The 22,381-nt window shown below is 36.4% G+C and overlaps 1 protein-coding gene across 1 annotated transcript in view; it reads left to right on the forward strand.

Annotated features, from left to right (window-relative positions):
- TTC27 (tetratricopeptide repeat domain 27) overlaps positions 1-22,381 on the forward strand; it is a gene marked incomplete at its 5' end in the record, with an annotated part of 122,357 nt that overhangs the window by 62,754 nt on the left and 37,222 nt on the right. Inside the window, one exon of the mRNA XM_008937889.1 lies at positions 2,512-2,625. Coding sequence (XP_008936137.1) covers positions 2,512-2,625 — 114 coding nt within the window. The remainder of the gene's footprint in view (positions 1-2,511; positions 2,626-22,381) is intronic.

A 22,381-nucleotide genomic window follows, 5' to 3' on the forward strand; every position in this document is an offset into this window, starting at 1 on the left:
CGGCTTGTGAAGATTCTCAGTAGTGGTTTTGTTTTAGAATTATTTTGTTAATTTTCTTAGCTGCCTTGTTCATTGCACAGTACAATAAACTTTCAGATATGTTGACTAAACTCGCATAATCTTGGTTTAGTTTTTGGTTTTGTCCAGATGTTGTCTTTTAACCTATAGTCTCATCAATAGAGTCTGTTTTTATCTTCATGTGAAAAGATAAAGCTTTGGCACCTAAAAGAAAATATTTATTATCTGTAATATGTGGAGATTTTGGGTAGAAGATTAAAGTTTGCTTAATAGTTACAGATACATATTCTGACATTATTCTTTACAACCGTTGAGTATAAACATTTGTGCCCTTTAAACATGTATTATTGTGTCTCTGTGGTACTTCAAACATTACAGTTAGGCAATGAATAAGTGAGCATTTGAGTTCTGGCAAAGGACTGAGCTCAGTAAATGTACAAAATTACAAGTGTTTCTTAGCTGAAAAATAGGCCTGGTTCTCATTGTCCTATGCAGTTTCAGTGCTTTTTTGTATCAGTAAAACTGCTATAGAATTAAAATTTTTCTTCTGTAATTGTATAGCAGGTACACCTTACTTTTTGTTTTATTAATACCTTTAAAAAGTAGGATTGTTATTTAAAATAAGACTGTCATTGCTCCTGCAGAGGAATAAAATGTAGTAATCACTGCCTCTCTTTTACACTGTTTCTCTTCATTTCTCCTCCCTCCTTCCTTCCCCATATGAATTTATACACACCTCCTACGTCCTGATTACCTAAGTCATCTCCAGAACAGTGCTGTAGGAGGGGGAAAAGTAACCTTTCTTTTGCTTGAAGACAAAAGAAATGTTTAAGCTATAGTAAACATTGTTCAGCTGTAACAATCTTAAGGTTTTTTTAGCAGCCACCTGGAACGACCACTGAACAACAAATTCAGAAACTAGAGTCCTCTGTTAGGAATGTCTTGCTTGTATCCTGGAGTTGAGGGTTTTTCTTAGGACCAAACTACAATAGGTAGTAGACTAAACTTCCTATGATGAGACAGGAGAAAGATGAGCTCTCAGAACCAGAATTTAAACAAGTTAACTGACTTACTGGACATAATGACTTTGAAAAAGGCCACTTGAAAGTATAGAGAATATAGAATGTACCAGTTGCCTTCCCCTAATACTTCCATACCCTCAGCATGTTGAAGACTGTATAGAAGCCTTTGGGTACTTTAATGAGTAGAAGTCACTTCTTCACTGAGTAAAAGTCATGAAAGAATCAGTGCATAGAATGTTGGTCACAGGAGGGAGGATCAGCTGATGCTGAAGTGTATGGTGGCTTGTTCGGGCATTCATACTGCTTTCATTTTATGCTTTTCTGTGCTGTCGCCTCTCTTCCCATTGTAGTTTTGCTTGGAGAGAATTTGTTTTAGTTCTTCTTTGTGCTTCCTTTCCTGGGAAAACACTAGGGAAAAGAAAACCGGATTACAGTATGACAAAAATTTCTCAGGCATTTCACACCAACCACCATCAAAGTATACTTTTTAATTATTTGGGAGGTCTTTGAGAGGAAAGAATAAAACCACTGGGGCTTTTTCTCCAGTCTACAAATATCTATAGACAAATTTGTTTTCTCAGAGAAGCTGGATTGTATTTGTACTGTCAATAAAATTAGCAAGGAAGTTCTCCTGCTGACTCACTTTTCAAAGGGAATATCTAACAGAAAAATGGTATATTGTGTCTGAAAAGGTACTGTAAAGAATCCAGGCAGCCTGTACATTAAGGGAGGTCAAAGTTGTATTGGCTACATGTCTGTTACTGGGCTTTCCTAAAAATCAGTGGTTGAAGACTGATGTCACATTCCTGGCATCAGGGCAGAGTGTTCCAAGTGATAACCCACCATACTTTTAGGAATGCTTTTTACCTGGATTATTCTTTATTCCCTGTAAATCTACTATGCATCAAAAATGTTCCCTGTTCTTTTCAAGTCATGACAAACTCTTAAGTTAATTACTACTCCAGATTCTTAGCAATTTCAGCCTATTTAATGAGGAGGTGCTGTTAATGCAGACGTTGGAGCACCTTGCATACAAGGAGACACCAAGAGAGAACTGGTTTTGTTCAGCGTTAAGAAATAGGATCCCTGCTGCTGTCTGCAACTCTTGAGTATGCAGCTGTGGAGAAGGATGAGCTGGACTGCTCAGTGTCAAAATCTTTATTTTCCTTTCATTCTGAGTAGCCATTTTAATTTGTACAGTTTGGTGTATACACCATATGGGTACATGTACACACACTGCTGCAGTGGCTGAGAAAGAGAGAAAAATTTTCATGGTTACCTTTTATATTGAAATTAGGTTGAAGTACAGTGTTCAGTTCATCAGCTAAGTATTACAGCAAAGTGTTTGACTTTCAGAATAGGAAGCTGCAAAACCTGCTTGAGAACACTGTTAAAGACTTTACTGCCTTCAGTGTAATTTAAATTATTTAAATTTTATTAAATAATGAAAAAATGTTATTTTTCTCTGCAGTGCTTGCTCTCTCAGCCGAAGTTCTGGGCCATTCAGGTGTCAGCCTTACTCCTGCGGACCAAGCTTGAGAAAGGAAGTACTCGCAGAATGGAACGGGCAATGAAGCAGACTCAGGTAAGACTTCTGAGCTGCCTTGTTACAAGTGGGTGTTCTTTATATAGCACATGGAAACAGCCAGGAGATGGGAGCTTCTGCAGTTCCTCTCTGCAAACTGGACAGTGAGTTAATTTTCTCAGTATATCTCCAATTTAGATGCAGAAACCACAAAACCTTTAAGTCTGCCAGTCTTGAGATAAACTCTTATACGTACAAGTAATAAATGGTCACTTTCTTTCAAAAACATGACAAGTTTTGGAAGACTGAAATTAAAATCTGCTTTTTTACCTCTGTTTTTTAACTTTGGATCTGAGGAGTTTATGTAGCGGCTCATGAATGTAAAGTTGCTACTGCTATCACAATTTTTAATAGTTTTTAGTCAAGTAAATCATCTATAGAAAACACTGAAACTTGTAAATAGTCATTGGTGTAGTGAGAACAAGAAAACTTATTTGTGAATAAAGCAGCACCTTTGATTTACTGTTTTGATGTCATACTTAGTGATTAGTATTTTTATTGCATTTTTGAGGTGGTGATCAAATAATCTTGCTTCGAACAAAGAAAAGTTCCATTTGCAAATACAAAAAAAAATTTCTAAAATTCCAAATGTGTCAGCTAGTACAATTTATTTTAAAATTAATATTTTTCAAAGAAAAGCTCTAGGCTATATAAAGGTTCTCATATAACAGAGTTTTGTTAGCCATTTGTCATTTTTATGCTATTAAGTCTTGTTGTCACACATGAACAGCAGGCATTTCTCTATGTCCATCAGGCAACAGTCCTGCTGACTAAAACAGCCAGAAAGCAGTAAACCTTGTGATCATGGTGCTGTGTAATTAAATCCTGAAAAGCTGATGGTTTATTTAAAATGATTACTGATGCATGGATCTTTGAAGGAGTAAAGCTTGGATGTGCTGCTGCCTTTTTCTTCTGCTGAGGAGAATACTTAAGAGTTGCTATAGTGGAATTTCCTGGGGTCAGTAGGAGAGTGTCAAGGAAGCCAGGATTCCAAGTCTGGAAGATGTAGCACCTGATGGCGTTTGGGAAGCGATCTCAGGATCCTTAATGCCCTAAAACATAAAACAGTTGGAGTATCTCCAGTATTTTTATGTTGCTTGATTAAACCTGAATACTAGAAATGGTTATACTATACAGTTTGACAGTAACATGACAGAAATCTTCATGAAGAGGTTATTGTTGCAAGTACATTTATGTGACTTCATGTGCTGTAACTGCAGTAACGCTAAGGATTTGATTAGCATGCACTGTGACATTTGAGGAGGTGATCTCACAGTAGACACAGAAGCTGTGGGTTTAAATATTATATTTAATTTTAGTATGTTTATGTTTTCTTTCATTAAGTTTTCTAGACATTTGAATATAATGACATATTTGTGTTTATTTTATATGGTATCAAGCTCAGTTTCTAAAAATAGATAGAAGTTCTTTAAGGATTGAAAAGTGCTAAATTAATCAAATAATTTGAATAACTTTCCATTTAAGGTTTTCATTCCTGAGTTCCATCAAATCAAAATTTTTTTAATACCATGGTTTCTAACAGTTCTAAGAAGGAATCAGAAAACAGGGTGAATGATGGTTTTTTCATACACAACACAAGGTTTTTTGATATGTTATCTTCATGAAGATGCCAAAGAGCTAGCATGTTCTGCAGTTATTTATCAGTAGAAAATGGATTTTAAAACCATAGAATTTTCATGCAAATCGGTTTTGAAGTTTTTCTTTTTGTTTTGTTTTTTTTTTTTGTTTGTTTGTTTGGCTTTATTTGTTATACAGTTTCATCTTTATTAGTTCAGATTGCTGTGGAAAGATTGGATCAATATCAGATCAAGGAAGAAGGTCTTGTTTAATATCTTTATCAATGACCTGGATGAGGGGATCAAATATACCTTCAATAAATTGGTGGATGACAGAAAATTAAGTGGGGGTGTTGATGTGCATGAGGGTAGGAAGGCTAGAGGAGACTGGGAGGTGACCTTATTGCTCTGTACAGCTACCTACAAGGCGGATGCAGTGAGGCTGGTGTTGGTCCCTTCTCCCAAATTACTAGTGATAGGACGAGAGGAAATGGCCTCAAGTTGCACCAAGGGAGGTTTCGATTGGATATTAGGAAGAATGTCTTCACTGAGAGAGTGGTTAGACACTGGAACAGGCTGCCCAGGGAGGTGGTGGAGTCGTCATCCCCTGAGGTGTTTAAACAAAGGAGTGGATGTGGCACTTGATGCTATGGTCTAGTGGTTAGTGAGATGTTGGGATAAAGGTTGGACTTGATGATCCTAGGGGTCCTTCCCAACCATAGTGATTCTATGATTTAAGGTGGATGTAAATATAATTAGATTCACCCCATTGTTTGCAATATCAATTTTTTAGAGTAATTGCAAAAAGTATTGTAAAACAGCTTGAATAATAAGTGATAAATTAAATCCTCTAAGTTACTTCAGCATTGTCTGAAGGGTGCATCAGCCATTATAGGCATTGACTCACTGATGCTAGGACTCTCTTGTCCTCTTCTACTGTTACTCTCCTTCCTTTCCTAATTTCCACCCTTACCTGCTTCAACACGGGGTCTGCAGCTAATAAGCATCTTTTGAGAAGCATATCACTGGACAGGCATATGCTGCTTTTCAGCCCTAAAGCAAGCCAGGCTAAACTGTTGGTTTGTCAAAGAAACCTTTTTTCAGCTACGTTTTTGGGTGGGCCTGGCTATGTTTGTCTAACTTAACTATTTGCAAATAATTGCAGCTATTTTTGAAATTAGGGTATATTGGTTGAATTTAGCTTCTACTCTCTGAGCATTAAATATAAACCTACTTTGTGATGAACAGTTTTTATGAAATGATTTTGTAAGTATTTTTTCTAATTAGGAAGCTTCAAAAGGAATTACAATTATAATTTTCAAAGCCTTTTTCTGATTACTTTAAAAATCTGAACTACAGATAATGTAGTATTTGAAACAGATTTTTAAAATTATAATTCTGAATACTCTGTAATGTACTGTAGCTAGTAGCTAACTTAAAGTGAGGAAGAGAGATTTTTTCCTTAGTTTTTTCTGGATGCTAGCAGTTGTCTCCATCCAGTTTTTGCCTAAATGAGGTCTGGATCCACAAAAATAAGGTTAAAAATTTCTGAAGCCAGTACTCTTTTCAACCATTTTTCTAAGAACAGGAAACAGTATTTGAGAGCTAAAATAGTTACTTCACATTCCACTAGGATATTTAATCATGACCGTTATAACATATATTGAAGTCTGGATCAAGATACTGCCAACCAAAATGTGTCTCTGGATACAGTGCGATTTCTTTACGGTTTGGTGTTTGATTTTTTCCCATGTGGGTGTAGGTGAGGGAGGGTGAGAAGGTACTACTGGGGTGAAAAGAAAGGAAAAAGGGGGAGGGAGAAAACGGGAAGAAAAGGGGATAGATTTTTGATAAACAGTTCTCCACGTAACAGAAACCTGCCATTTCTACATGTTTGGGGTCCTTCACCTACCTTCTATTGTAAGAAAGTCATTCAGAAACTATTAATAGTGGAAAATGGTTTGGAATAAGCTGTCAAACCACAAATTACTCCTGGAAGTGCAGCCAGAGCTCAAGTAATAAGATGGGGGAGAAAAAAAGGAATTTGAAGTGGTCTAGGAGCTATGAAAAAAGAAAAAATGGAGAAGTGATTATTAAAAAAAAAAAAAAAAAAAAAAAAGACCCGCACCACCAAAAACCCAACACCCAAAGGAACCTGTTTAGAGCAGCTAGAGGATAGCATCCCACTGTAGTTTCTTGGGACATAAAGTAAGTGAATTTTAAAGTATTTATAAGAATGAAGCAAAATGAATTAAAATGCCATGCTTTACACACAAGACAGTGGGGTAGAAGCAAGAGCAACGTTACTGCTGGATTACACTAGCAGTGAAAGAGGTGAAGCTGCCATGTGCCTGGTCTACCAATAGCCTGTGCAGGCTTATCCTACAATGACTTGTTAACACTACTTCCTGCAGCTTGGTGTGGGTGGTTACACTGGCTGGCACTGTGCTTGCAGCTTTTCTCAGCTTGTTACGTGCCCCTTTTCTGACCTGCTGCCCACTGCAGCCGGTGCCAGTCCGCCTTTGAGCCGACTGCTCGGTTTCCCTCACACACTGCATGACTTACGCGGTATTGCGTACAGTTCCCTCTTGCTTGCTTTTCTTGGCAGCAGAGGGTTTTGCCTGTTAGGGAGAGAGAAATGCGTCTTGAAAGGGTGTTTTTAATAAGACTTCATGAGAGCTGGGAGCAGGCTAGCAGTATTATAGGCTGATCATTGTGTCTAAGATTGAAAGATCACATGAGATCTTGTTTTATATCCTCAGTCAAGCACAGATGTATGTGGTTGGGAATACTCTGTCAACTGCCCTGTAATTTTTTTGCTTAAATAGTACTTCAGAGTGTCATTTTCTCCAGGAACTAATGTTTCTGTGTGCATGAAAAAGGGAAATAAGGATCTTTTTGTTATTGTTGTTTAAATTGTTCTTAGTATAGAAACATGCTAGTTGGTGTTCAGTTCAACTCTGAAAAGATTTATGTACACCTATAGAAAGAAAAGGCCAGTATAGATCTAATAGAACTGGCGTTCTCTATGAGCCTGAATGCAACTTTGCCATTTTGTTATTTTCACATTTATGGTCTTCAGATGGTTATGCAAGAAAGTTATGTCATTTATCATAGAAACATATCCTTTTTATTTTCAAAACTAAACTGTCACCCCCTTGCCAACTTGCTCCCTGTGCTTTGCTTTATTTGGCGGTTGTTCTACATTGCACAAATTCAACATTTAAGGGAAGGGTTCAAAAAGGAGAGGGAAGCAGTCTTCTTTCCACCAGGCTGATCTAGAGGGGTTTGAGGCTAACATTTTTCCATGCTTCCTTTGCTTCTCAAGTTGTATGTCTTTCTGATCAGGCCTCTCAAGACCATAGCTGGAGCAATATAGAGAGACTTTTAGTATGACCAAGGGAATGACAGCATTTGTTCAGCTAAACCATTAGATCACTGTACTAGGAAAGCCTATTACTATTCTTTAACCCACTCTTGTACTCTAGGAGTACTTCAAATAAGATTTTAATACTTGCTTTTAGTTGTGTGTGAAATCAGAGCAGGGAGGAAGGAGGTGAAAATTAATTATTAATAAATTTCTCTCACATGAAGTTGGAAGCTTTAACAGAAATTTAGTGAGATGCGTGAGATGCACTGGTGAACTGAGAGAGATTTTAAATCATTTCGTTCTGAAGGGTAATAAGTGGAAGACAGACCTCGTCTATCCTGTAGAGAGCCATCATTAATATCCCAGTAGTTCTCAGTTATTATGAATTATAGCTATTATTGGAACTAACATTTCAAAAAGTGTTTAAAAAGAGGAGAAAAGCCAGGTGTCTTACAAAACCTTTCCTTAATGAATTCTGCGCAGGATCACAAGGTCTCCAGAACCCTAGAAAGAAACCTTACTTCAGAAGGCAATCACAAGAAAGAGCGACCTCTTGGTAATAGTTATGACTTGAGTCTCAAGACACACGTTTCCAGAATGTATTTAATTTTGCTTAAGCAGATGACAGGTTTGACAGAAGACATTACATGACATAAGTGATTCTGGGGATACACTGAAATGAGCACACTTCAAAATAATTTATTTGGTGGTGCTTAACTCCCTCTGTTTTTCTTCTAGTATGCAATTATGGCTTTTGTTGAGGGAAAGGAAAAAAAAAATAAATGAGAGATCCATTCTGCAAAGAGTTATTCAGGAATAACTGTAGTGTATTTGTACCACTGACAAAAAAGAGAATATTGAATAGTATAATTTTCCAGGTAATGGTTTCTGCCTAGAAGTTTTCTATGGCACTGTTGCATTTGCCAGTTTGGGTCAGTGCTATTAGCCGGTGTGGGGAGAAGAATGAAACCATTCTTTCTGTGCTAAACTTTATTCATGTTTTCTCAGCTAGTGCTTTTTTGCTCATTTAAGAGTTATGTTCAGTACCTGAGCTGTTCCACTTCAAGAATCAATGCACTTCCTAAAAACAGCCAAAAATACTAAGCCTCCCATTTTTTTTTCCATGTTTCCCACTGAATCTTAGGTCTAAAGGCATTTACCTTTCTGCATTTAGGGTCTTTTCACACAGTGTCCTGACAATTATAGCGATAATATTAGGAGTCATAATGTCAAAAAGGAGAATTGCTAAGCAATATTGAAAGGTAATTTTACACTTCTTTTTACAGACAAAGTGATGATAACGAGTTGCAAATAAAAGTATATCAACAGATTTCAGGACACAACATTCACGTTTTTCTACCCAAGCTTTGCCCTGGAAGGCATAAGCATTATAAGCTCAGCTTCAACAGTCTAAGCAATAAATATAATTAAGTTCCACATGTAATCAGACCAGATGCAAGGCATAGAGAGCACACTGTTCCCATCTATTGCTAAATTGAATAGGTGAAACTTTGCAGCTGTTGCTAAATTTGAATAGGTGAGTCTTTACAAATGCATGTCATAAATATCATAGCAAATCTGGAGATAGGTATCCCAAGGTGAGCTAACAAACCATGGTCCAAAATATCCCAGTACTAGTGACAGATTTTCTGGAGTTGCATTGTCCAATGCATATACCAGGTACTATAAGCCAGACTCTCCCTTGTCTGTTGTGGTAGTTGTCTATTCCTCCCATATTGTAATTAAACTAACTTAATAATGACAGCTTTTCTTCTTTGTATTTCTTTCTCCATCCTTGTCCTTACTTCCCCCTTTAGTGAAAAAGAGAAATCAAAGTTGATACAAGAAGTCTTTGGATCTGTTTTTCAGCATTGACCGCAGTTGTGCTTTCCCCTAGAGCAAGCTGATTTGGAGAACAATGAAAGCATAACCACAACAGCCTGGAACTTAATGCAGGGTTACTATTTTGAAGAGTATGTGGTTCCTCTGCAGGTTTTCCATGCTGTGCAAAGTGTTTTATAACTCCTGTTCCCCAATGGCAGTATCAAACCTAGCTAACCAGATACAAACAGAGGACTTGCCTCTATCCAAGATGCAGTTGTCCTCCATGGGCGAGTCTCCACCCGTAAGACTGCATGAAACATATGTCTATTGGTTTAGGGCAGATGTATGCAGCTATATTGAGCTGTAACAAAAATGTCAAGTTCTCTGATAGGAAAGGAGGAACCTTCAATGCACATCTTTTGGGGAGAGGGACTACAACTACCTCTCCTGTTCCTGACTCATAAAGAATCAGATTAAAGCTAAGGTCAGCTGGATATATTTGGCATTTGAAACTGCAGAGTAAGAGCAGGACTACGATGCTGCACTGCAAACAAATTAGCTGCAAGCATGCCAAAAAAAAGGGGGTAAGATGCATGTATTGAAATAGAGATTTTCTTTCTCGAACATCAAATGATCTAGTTTGTATTTGGACTAATTGTAAATGTAGCACTGTCATAATGAATTGATGGATGATATTAATATTCTTGCTTTTACAACAGAAAATTAGTGGTCTGGTTTTAAGTCCATCCTTCACGAGTAAGATTGTAAATCTAGCTCCTTTCGGAGACTTTAGGGGAAGTTTTGCTTGCACCTTTTGATACATCATATAAATGAATAACAGAATTGGCAGGTGAAACAGATACTTCTTTTAAAATAAAACCACTCAAGAAACTCACTTGCTTGGTAAGGATAATGTAATAGCTACAAAATTATATTTCATGTAAGTCACATTAAAATAAGTAAAAAATAAATGTAAATGGCATAAAGATAATAAAATACACATAGCACTTTTTTGAAGGTTTTATGTCCTCTGTAAGTGGGTTTGTCCTGAGTCTTAAGCTATTAACAGGCTTTAACATTGGCACTCATATCTTAAGCACCATCATTAAGTTTGGGCTCAATATTGGTGCAGAGCAGTAAGCACATAATTTTGAATGTCAGTGATGCTGTTGTGCTATTAGAGGCTTCATTTGTTTTACCATGCTTCTTTAGGTGGTACTGTTTGACTACAACAAAATAGTCCAAATGGCAATTGCAGAGAAGATGCTCTGAATTGCCTGGTATACTGTTCGGCTGTCAAGTTTCAAATGAAAAGGAAATATTACATCAGACATTCATGAATCCTGTTATCTTCAACTCATGACCTTGACCTCTTTTGTGCTAATTTTGATATCAAAATGCTTTCTATTTCATTTGGGATTGTTGGACTCATTTCCTCTTGTGTGCTTTCCTTCCCCACCCAGCTGTAAAAGCCCTCTTATAAAGAAATGGAAGCTTTTTTTAGTAAAATGACATTGACAACCTAAATGAGTATTTGTTTCTTAGTTGGCTAGTATTGTTTTCAAAGTGAAATACACATTTGTAGAGCCTGATATAACAAAAATATTCACATTAAGAATCTACTGCAGTACTCATTTTAAGAAAAATAAAGAAATTGCACAGTTCTAGCACCCTGATTGATAACTTATTCACCAGCTTTATTCACGTTATGACTATCAACAGCTTCTTCCATCTTAAAGGTTGATGTGGAGTAAAGCAAAAACTGAGTCCTACTGGTAGTCCAGTACTTCAAGTTTTTTTGCATGGATGCCTTAAAAATTTTTGTCTTTTCCTCTTTCTTGACATCAAAGTGATTGTACAGGTGAAAACAGTACCTTAAATTCAACAGATAGTATCTTCCTGAATAATTTTGGAATTTGAAGTCATTATGATATGGATAACTTTGGATGATGATCTTCCTTGGACATGTAGGGGATACTTTGGGAATAAGTTTGAAGTGAAGAATTAATTTGTTTGCCTGAGGACAAGTTAGTAATGGAGTGGGAAAAAATGAATTACCAGAATATCACAAAGGTCCAGGAAATTTTGTATAAGCAGTAGCTTACCAGTTTTCCATCATGTAAAGCAGAAAAAATAAAGAGCTTTAACTGGTATATAAGAGAATTAGACTGAAAAAATTCACAGCTAAAAGGTAGGCAGTAAAACAAGTGTAATTTTTCTGAATGCTCACTTTCTGAAATACAGTTGACAAGAAGTGCTAAATCTATTATTTTAATAGAGTAGGAGGTGTAGAATAATTGTTTAAAATTGGTAATTTAACTGAATTTAGCTGAAATCAGTTTAACACTGAATACTTGAAATATTAGTATCTTTATACATTCAGTATCTCTACTGATGATGCAGTCACTGTCTGTAGAACAACAAAGCTTAAAAAAGTCCAAGTGATAACACAGTTATGAGATAAGATAGGGTGAAGAAAACCTGGTATGTCCAATTAATGTTCAGATATTTTATTACAAAATGTATTAAATCTACACTTAAAATAGCTAATTAAAATTAATATACCAGGAAGACATGTTTTGATGCTGGTAGTTAAACAACAATTAGATGCATGATCTGGTGGAAATCATTGGCAAAGTACCTGGAATGAGAATATGTTGAAGTGGTAAACCAGCCTTCAACAGCTGTCATGCTCGTTACAAGGCCTGTAATTTTATTTAATTGTTATAATAATGTTCATTTGCTTTATTTGCTAGTTGCACTTCTGTTTTAGAAAAGTTAGAAATAAGGCTATGTGTAATTGAAGGACAGTCTGATTCTCATTGTTGATGAAAATTAATCTTTTACAGGAAAAGAACAGTAATGGTAAATGAAAAAAAACCAAATAAACCAGAAAAATACCACTAAAATGGTTTGCTGACTGAAATTACATTGAAGTTTATTAATTCAAATTGCATAAATTTGTATCAGTTCTCCCTGGCTCAAATATGCTTCATCTTCAATGGCACAAGTCTGTAAGCATATTTCAGTTGATTAGGTCGATAGTCCATTAAAAATACAGAAACTGTTTACTCCATAAAACTGCTTTTTAAAAGTCAAATTAAGACAAACAGAATTAATTTTGCATTCTTTTCAGATTTGCATAGTTTTCAATAACAATAACAATATATGCAAAGCAAGTATAAAATGCACTGATGATAGTTTTGCAGTTACAATTCAGTAGTGTTGATGAGTTTATTACAGGTAAGAAATTAGATCAGTTAAATAAAACAGAGCAGTTCTCTTTGTCCTCCCACAGTCTCCAGGTCATCCCTTTTCTCAAAGGACTATACGTCTGGGAATCTTCCCCTGCAAAACCTACCAAATGAATAATTTTTTTGGCATGATGAGAAGGCACTAAGTGTGTAGGTTATTGTAGTTCAAGAAGTTCCCAGGCCATGGTGAACTGTCCCTCAAAAGAGGATGAATTCAGTTTTGAAAGATGAATTTGTGGTGATGCATGTAGTAAGTAGATAGGGCCTTATTAACTGAAATGAAGCTAAGACATACAGAAACAATTGCTGAGAAATAGGACAATTAACAATGAGACAAATGTTATTGATAGAAGTGTTTGTGTCTGTGTGTTTTTTAATATTTTGAAAGTGATCCAGCATTGTTCTGAAAAATTCTTCCATTATAAAGTATTTTAGTGCTGCTTTTACTATGGCAGGAAATGGGAGACTGGAGACTGCTTTTAGTTTTAAAGGTATTTAAAGTGAAAGAATATGGAAATAGCGGCGCTCTAATACTTGCAAAATTTGGAATAGGTAATAAGTCAAGGCCACCGTAGGAAATCACAGTAATTAGTGGTCCTTGCTTTTGTCCTTATATACTCACTCACAGAAGACTAAACAGTCTGTCAGTAAGGCTTTTCTTTTCTCCAAATACAAAAAAAATATTTTTCTTCCTCAGGTCAGCATACAAGTGATACTGTGATTTTAATAGAAGCCAATGCATTTATTGTCAAAGGAGATCTTCAATGGGAAATCTGATAAAACCTGAAAAGAATTGCTCTCAGATTTTAAAGTAGGGTCAAGAAAATTGTTGTATAGTGAAATCAGGGCAGGGTCTGAGAACATTACATTGGAAGCATTTTGCTTTTGTTATGTAGGTGAACACCAGGGATAATCAAGGAGAATGCATTAGACAATTTGTTTCTTGAACACCAGTTAAGATTTCAGATTTCAGCAGCTCAGTTTCTGCAACAAAACTGATGAAGTGTAAGCTGTGGAGATTTGTAGTCATTGACCTAGAGAATATGGATTCACAGAAAGTGGGGTGAAGAGACTTGTGAAAAAAAAAAAAAAGTAATTAAACTGGTGACAAGTTTTCATGAGATAAATTTAGAAATGGTGAAGAAAAATAATGCTTGTGGAAAGGATAAAATAGCAAAGAATGGACTATTGTGTAATTAATGAAGGAAAATGTTATTTTTCTTTTTTTTTTAATTAAATGATTGTATCATTTACAGAAACAAGAACTAATTCCAAACCAGAAAACATTAATGCTTTGAAATTAGAACGTGATACTGTAGTAGGGAGTGAGAACTGCTTTTTCTGATATATTTTTTTACCAACAGAATTTCCATCATGCCAAGGGCCTAGCTCTCCAGTAAGCTACAGGGAAGGTTGAGTTATTAAAAAAAAAAAAAAAGATGTTTTCTATGGTAACTGTTATGTAGTTTCTAAATGTTCAGAGGTAGGAAATTTGGGGAATCTAGTATGCAAAGAATCAATTGATTGGAAACTACTGTACTGGTGAGAAACTTTGCAATAGCATGGGCTGGATGTAGCATCTAATCAGAGAACTGTTTACTGACCTAACTCAGCTCATTTAGTTCCTGTTCCAGTTATAGTTATGAATTGAGGAATATATTTGGCTTTCTGAACTTTCCAAACTGATTTAAGCACCATTGATTCAAATACTCATTTGGATTGGTGTATGGAGAATTCTATGATGATATGATATTGGCTCTTTTCAATTTTTCCATTTGCTTTTGCAGTTACCCAGTTTCTTCATACTATTTCTTTCTCTCTGAATATTGTAAATTATACCACTGTGGTTTCGTGATAAGACTTGGGCATTTTGACAGAGGTGGAGATGTTTTTGTAAGCAACATGACCTACTATGCCTGAACTAGATTTTAAACAGCATAAATATTATTGTTTGTAGCTATTACGCACATTGCTGTGCTATACCTGCCCATTTTTCCAGTTGAGATCTGTGCAAACATTGTGAAGTTGCCTAGAAATGGAATCATGCAGTAAATGATTCTACCACAGAACCATTTTCCCCTGTGTAAAATGCATGCAAACAAAGGTCATTAATAATGTTGCAAGTTCAGACACTTTAAAGTTATAAAATGCCATATTATAGTGCTGTTTTAAATTATTTCAGGAGCTCTCAAGCTGTACCTTGCCAGGACAATTCCTCTGGTCTGAAATCTGCCTTCTTCCCTCTGGTTCTCCATTAAAAATCCAGGCTGAGGGTTAGTTGAATGGCCTTAGGCCCAGCAGACACATAGGCTCACATTCTTCTCTCCTCTGGAAAAAAAACATGGTACCAGAAAATCAGCAGTGGCAGATGGTGAAGGAGCTTGTTCTTCAGTACTCTCCTTTTGGCCCAGATTGGAGTGTCTCATATAAAAGGGGGCAGCTGAAAGCAAAGTGCATCTGTTCCTCTGGCAGCAGAGTGCTACCTCGTCCTGAAGATCGTCAAGCAAATTGCCTTCAGGCTGGTACCATTAGAACATGCAGCTGACTGTCCTTGTTTAAGTAATTGAAGGCTATTAGCAGACTAAAGGGTATAGATGTTACACTGTTTCTACAGCCCATGGTTTTGCTGGGCAAGGTTATTAGTGTCCTGAGTCCATGTTTAGTTGTAGTTGCTCTTCAGTGAAGTAGCAGATGATCTGTTGTCCAGTCTCTGTCCCTCAACCTGTTTGGTGAGAAGGACCATCACAGACATCACAGACCACAACAATCTATCCAGTTGGATGATAATGTTCTGTTGATTTACTTTCTTAATTGGCTGCAAACCAGACAGGCTGTGACAATACTGCTATATGAATGGGGAACGAATTGCATTTTTGTAGACTCCTCCTTTTTTGATAAAGAAGAACTGAGTCTTCAGGGGATCTTGATGTGCTTCTATTTGAATATATCATACAATCAGGCATGAAATATTTAATGTGTTTAGTGTGTTTTCATTTTTACTAGAAATGGAACTGATTTCAAGCCAATAGTTGCTGAAGATGCTTATTTTCCTCTTTGGCAAGTAGATCAAGCACTAACAGAGAATGATAGGGGGGTTGTTTGGTTTTCCCTGATGTATAGAGAGCTTTCCAGGAACATGTGAAGAACTGGATTGAATGTCTTTCAAGAAAATATGTATATTGAAAACAGACTTCTTTATATGTGATTGTCTTTCTTTGGGATAGCTAAAGTTTAAACACTTTGCCTGTGTGTCATATTTCTAATGTACTTACCATCATATACTCCATGGTTGCTGGGTCAGGCTCAGCTACTGGAAGAATGTGTATTTCCTGCCAAGTAATTTTTCAACAGAAACTACTGGGTAGCAGTCAAGGTTTCACTGTATAGGGAAGCAATTCTTCAGGGGGGAAAAAGGTTTTTTATTGTAAGAAGGGAAAACAGTTGGTGTCCCAAGATGTTATCAAGATATTCTAATCAAATTCAGAACAGAAGAGACTGAAATTTGCTGTCTTTTCTCTTCATACTCCTGTCCCCTTCACCAAATAACTAAAGATGTTCTTAAGATTTGCAACTGAATAAGAATAGTTGAAAAACAGATTTCAGCAAAAGAGCACTTTGATGGTGTACTGAAAAAAAATAAAAAGTTGGCTACTTCTAATACTGCAAAAAGAGCTGTTAATCACTAGAGCAGCTGAATATGTATGGTTTAAGGTTACAAGTATGTAGATAAGCTTAGACCTTTTAGATATTATTACAGTTTTTTCCTCCATATAAGTATCTAACAACATCTAAATAACGTGAAAGAATTATGCTTGATATGATTAAAAAAGCAAATAACCTCGAACACTGAACATTGATTTCTTTCAGTGTGTAGTGATTATGATCAAGAAATTTTTATCAAAACATTGAGCAGAATAGTTAAAACACCACTTTCAGTGCAAAAAGACTTAGGTTTGAAAACTTGCAGCTTGAAGCCTTCTCCTGGAATGTTTAAGTTAATTTCAAGTGCTTCTTGTTTTTACAGGTTTATAGAGTTGCATTGCATTTTTAGCAGTTTCTCCCTGTGAAGCATCCCAATGTCTTTACAGCTCTGGTGTTCCAGGTGCCCTGTAAACCAGTCATTTGCAATATAAAGTAGGCAGTCAATGCTATACAGCTTTTTTTTTAAGTTAGCTTTAACAAATTTTAAGCCAGCTGTTAGTTCCTAGAGAGCCATGTGGCACTAGCTGGTTTAAATATACCCAGCATTTGAGGTCAATCCTGTCAATCAATACTTCCATTGGAAGAAAGGGTGAGCTTGCAAAGTGAGCAAAGATGGAAATCTTCAAGGTTGTAAGATTTTAATGAAAAAAAGACATATCTGAATGAGAGCTAAGAGGATGGTAAGATTTTTGCCCTTTCAAGCACTGAATTTCTGCAGAGTTGTCACAGAACATTTTCATCCTCCTGAGAACGTGAATAATGTAAAAACTTCAGTAATTAGCGCTCTTTGTTTTGGCATCTTTGCACAATGTAAGAAATGGTCGTTTTGAGTTTCCATGAATCACAAGTCATAATTTATAATAGTGATTGCTGTAATAAATTTTCCTTGAGTATTTAATGTCATAATTCCCCTTTGAAAATTAGATAAATGAGGAGGAGTATTTCTTTTTTGATGTTGAAATATATCCTTGCTTACTAGCTTTTGTTCTGTATTTGGACACTTTAGTTCTTGACTATTCAGAACTTTTAAACTTTTAACAGAAATACACCGTTTGTGAGCTTTTTAAAAGGATAGCTCATTTAAGTAATGCTAGTTTCAAAGCCACCAAATTCTGTCTTAAGTGTCAAGATGCTGTTCTGAATAATGGTTAAAGTCCAAATATAATGGGTTTATGTCTTTTTATCTAGTGATAAAATTGTCAATCGGTAAAAATTTTTCAGTAAGAAAAACTTCATTATTATATGTAAACTCGTTTTATTGCTTCATAGTTTCTGGCATTGCTTCACTGGAAGATTAAGTATTCTGACCATTAGATTTTAGAACACTGAATATGTCTCATTTTGTCCCAGTGGTCTTGGTTACAGAGGTTCTAGGGTTCACAAAGAGCTGTTGAAATAAGTTTGTTGTTTGGATTGTAAATATAATCTGTTGGGTTTTTTGAAAGTAATTTCACCATAAGAGATATCTTACCATAACTCAAGATGTAATTCCATGTCCCCAGGGTACTAAAATACTTAAAGTACATTAGAAACGCTTGGAATATCTGACCTAATTCACAGGAAATAATATTTGGAAAACCCCTAACTACTCTGTGTATTTAATTAGCTGTATTTGTCATCTGCTTTCTAATGTGTGTACACTTTCTGAATTTTGGACACTGATTATATATGTTTTCATCAAAGGGAATGCAGCTTTTATTAGTAATTCCGTGTTTATGTATTATTGAGTACACTATTGCAAGCCAAGGCTGTGATAGTTACTGTCATAACAGATCCCAAATTAACTTGGACTATAGCTTCTTCTTGTGCAGCATTTTTCAGGTTTTATTATTAGAAAATGTAACTTGACAGAGGACAGTTTAAAAAATAATAAAACTACTTGAAGTTTCAAAGCTTCAAGAGTTATGTAGGGTTTCTGTTAGAAAAATATTTTGGTATCACTAAAGTAAAGGTGTTACAGCATTTAGAATTAGATCTTAAGTTCCATGGAAGTTTGAATCAATTTAACAATGAATCTCTGGAAGTTTTAGAGAAGTCTGTAAATATTACAGGGTTCATAAGAGCTTCTTAATGCATTAGCTCAAAAAAAAAAAAAAAGACCATTTTTTGTTTCATAAATACTAAGCAGTAGAAACTCTTTACCTATGTGACCGAGTTTTGTGGTAAAGAATAAAAAGAGCTTCTTGATGATAAATTTTCCAGTTGATTCATAATTTGTAAAACAATCTTATTAATATAATAAGGACTTTGTAATTGTACAACCACAGGGTTACACACATAGTTGCTGTTACTTGGCAGAACTTTCATCTATTTTGTTTTGGGGTAAATAACGTAGGTGAGTCCAGTTCAGTTTGGCCCATACACCTGCTAAATTCTTGGAAACTAATGATAAGGATGAGATAAGATAGCAAGAATTTTTTTTCCCCTAGAGATTTCTTTTTATTTCTTCCTGCCTTTGTCTGCAAAAAACTTTTTTACAATCAGATGAACAATTCCAACTTTGTGCCATCAGATTCTTCAGTGCCTGAGCTATGAGCCAAGACCCACCTAGGCGGTCCCAAAACTGGTGTCCATACTTTGGCACTTTAAAAGATATATATAGGTTGTATAACTAAAGGCAGATGCTCAGAGTTGGCCATTGTAAAACTTAAATTATCTTTTTAATTTTTAATACAAGGTGAATATGCTAATGTTTCAGTATTGCGTAGGTTTCTTGCAAGGCTTTCCTTCTCCCTTTCTTTCTTGAGGATATACTTAAATGTTGACATACTCCTAATACACTTTTGTCAAATGAAGGGCTAGGATACTAAGTGTTTAGCAGGTAGAACAATAGGCTTCACTGCTACGTAGTTTGTAATTTTCATGAAATCAGCAAGTGGAGCAACAAGGGGAAATTTTAGTTTTCACACCTGAAGCAAAAGCTTCCTGTTTGTGATATATGCTGGTATATACTTACCTTCTAAACCTAGGAATGAGTCAAGAGTGGCCTTAGCAAGAGGTTGAAAAGCTGAGCAGATGGTGACCAGAAGAATGATAAAGAATGATAAGAGGGATTAAGAAATCGGAGAGTTAATCTTTTTTTTTTTTCTCCTATAAAGGATAGAAGAGGATGTTGGTGCTAGGGAGTAGCAGTGGAAATGGGACAAAGGGGATATATATATAAAGATGGATACAGAAACAGTGGTATTTTCATATCTTTGAATACATTAAGATGAATTTGCATGAAGTATAATTTAGCAAAGCTTATGAACAAGCTGTAATGAGCAGTCATAGATGCAGATGCTGGAGCTTGGTCTTTTTATGATATGAAAGAGGAAAACATTAAAGAAGCTACATAGTTTGCTAAAATATTTGTTGACTTCTGTTGAATAAACCTACCCACAGAGCATATGTCTGGCAGGAGAATTAGTGCTAAGGGAGCAGGGTAAAGTACAAGAGCAGCAAAGTTGTGACATCAACTTGCTGATGATAAAACATACAGAGGTACTGGACAGAAACAGAAGGGTAAGGGAAAAGGAAGATGGGTAGTTAGGCAGAGCATGGAGAGGTCAGAATGATCTGTGGGTGTTCTGCCAATGACTAGGCCCGACAAGAATGATACAATCAGCAGAAAGGCACACCAATAAGTAGAACATATTGACAATAAGAAAGTCATGACATGAATGACCGCTGGGGGTACAAACAAGTCAACCAGTCCATATACAATCAACACCACCCCCAATGACCCCAGGAAAGACACAATCCGACCCACAAGAGGCAGTATAAACAAAGAGCCAAGGCTTCCCATAGTTGGCAAGGAAAACAGCCAGATCACAAGGTTAAACAAATAGGATAAAGGTGCCCACATGGCGATTCTCACCCATTTAGCCCACATTCAAAAAGGTCTGAACTGACCAGGGCCCAGCTCTAGGGAGAGTCAGGAGATCTTTCCTTAACCAGGAAGCTCTGTGAAGTGCACTTCACAGGCAGATGCTCCTCCCTTTCTGCAAGCAGTCCCAGCTTTTATCCCCCAGCAGGTCACCTGACCTTTGTCAGCTCAATGCGGGGACCCCTGGGGCTCATTTCCCTTCTGGCTCTCCCTGCAGGGCCGGCCGCACCCTGGGGGGAAGCTATAAGGCAAACTCACCACCTCTTTATGAAGGGCTGTGGGAATCACCCATATGTCAACCTTAATTCGGGGGCTCGGGGTTCAAACCCCATCATTTCAGTGGGATTTTCAGGAGGAGTCTTCAGACTTGGGAGAAATTGAAGAAAAAGGACATAAGAATCACAAGAACATAATGAAAATGTTGTGTCTCTAGAGCTTCCATGTTAGGAAGCACTGGAAAATACTTTTCCATTCATCCTCTATTGTCTGCCTGGAGTTGAGGTACCAGCTGAGTAGTACATGCTGGACCATGGCAGTAGTAGGAAACCAGAACATATGACAGTATCAATTTCCTTTGGCATAAATCAAGCTAAACCCATGTTAAATATAGTAAAAATGTGTAAGAAGTGGGACATCTTAGAATTCTTAGAGGAGGGCAAAAAACAGGCAAGATAATCCCACAATCAACATGTTGGTCAGGGTTAGGTTGTGATTTATGGCTACAGGGAGCATTTATGTAGAAAGGACATTTGGGTGGGCAGTCACCACTGGAGTCCCAGAGGTATTAACTAGGGATTGATTCTGGCAGAATGACAAGATGTCTTGGCTGAGAAGTAGGAGAAAACTCAAAAAAAAACCCTTGTCTAATCTTCCTGCCTACAAAATCATAAATAAAGAGGAATATCAAGCATGCCAGGATAAAATAAAAGGCATGAGAGAATATTAAATGCTAACAGAGGTAGAAATTAAGAGGTGATATTAGTAAATGCATAGCAATTAATCAGGTACTAAGTAGCAAAACCTAATGTTTTAGATAGGGTGTGGTCAGTGGCAAGGAGCTGGATGGCCTGGTTAGCAGTAGGGGAAGATGAAAGAAATAGAATAGAACAATTGTGACTAGAACACTGAAACTGGAAATGCTCTAGCTGGAAAAGATAGGTAAAGGGGAAAGTGGTGCAGTCACATTGTGTATAACTGATACAAAAACCTAGGAAAACATGAGATGAAATAGCACGTGTAGTATACTGTCTTATGGGTCAAGGCTATTTTGAGAGAGCTGTTGTACTAGGGCCAGCAATGTTAGGTTTCGATATGGACAGGCCTACTGTCATTGTTATTGAGGAGAGAGGTCAAGATGGAATTAGTTGCTGCACAAGTAATAGTGTGATGCTTTCAATTAGGTTTTGATAAGCAATTAGTATCTGGCTGTCTTCAGAAGACAGGAGTTTGGGACTTTCTTGTTTTGTTTGGGGGGGATTTTTTCCCTAAGTAAGCTTGGATCAGAAGATCCTTCAGATGAAATGGAAGGAAAAACCTTTTTCGTATAATTACAGTTTTACATAGTGGCATTTTTTGAGAAAGTAAATAAACTATTTCACCTGGACTGAAGCCGTTAAGAAGAGATAGAAGGTTCTGAAGATCTACCATTTATTTACATTCAATACAAAAACTACCTCAAGATTATATTTTAAGAAATGGATAAAACTTTGAGGGAAGGTCTTCAGACCAGTTGTATTAATAACAGTTTGATAATTACCAGCTGAATTTGATTAGTAAAGTGGTTAGACTGAGGTTGATTAGTAAAGTGATAAAAGCTCTAATGTGATGATTTCAAATTAACATGGTATACTTACCCCAAGCATAGGCTATCTATTGGGCTACCTATTCTCATACCAGTGATTTGAGTATGAGATGAGGAGAATGAATTGTATTTTCTAGAGCTATATTTTGCTGTTTTCATGTGGCGATAATGTAGTCTTTGCTCATCATATAAAATTCCATGAAAACTTTCTATTTTTATTTTTTTTCCAGAATGGATTGATGTATCTCTCTGTACTGTTGTTGGTTTTTTTTTGACTTAAGAACTAGTTATCTATGGCAGGTTAAGCCTTGGGGAAAGGGTGTGTTACCTGGTGGGGGGGTGGTCTGTTAAGCTTAATGT

The sequence above is a fragment of the Merops nubicus genome, unplaced genomic scaffold (genome assembly GCF_000691845.1).
Source record: "Merops nubicus isolate BGI_N331 unplaced genomic scaffold, ASM69184v1 scaffold13823, whole genome shotgun sequence".
Taxonomy (NCBI): Eukaryota; Metazoa; Chordata; class Aves; order Coraciiformes; family Meropidae; genus Merops; species Merops nubicus.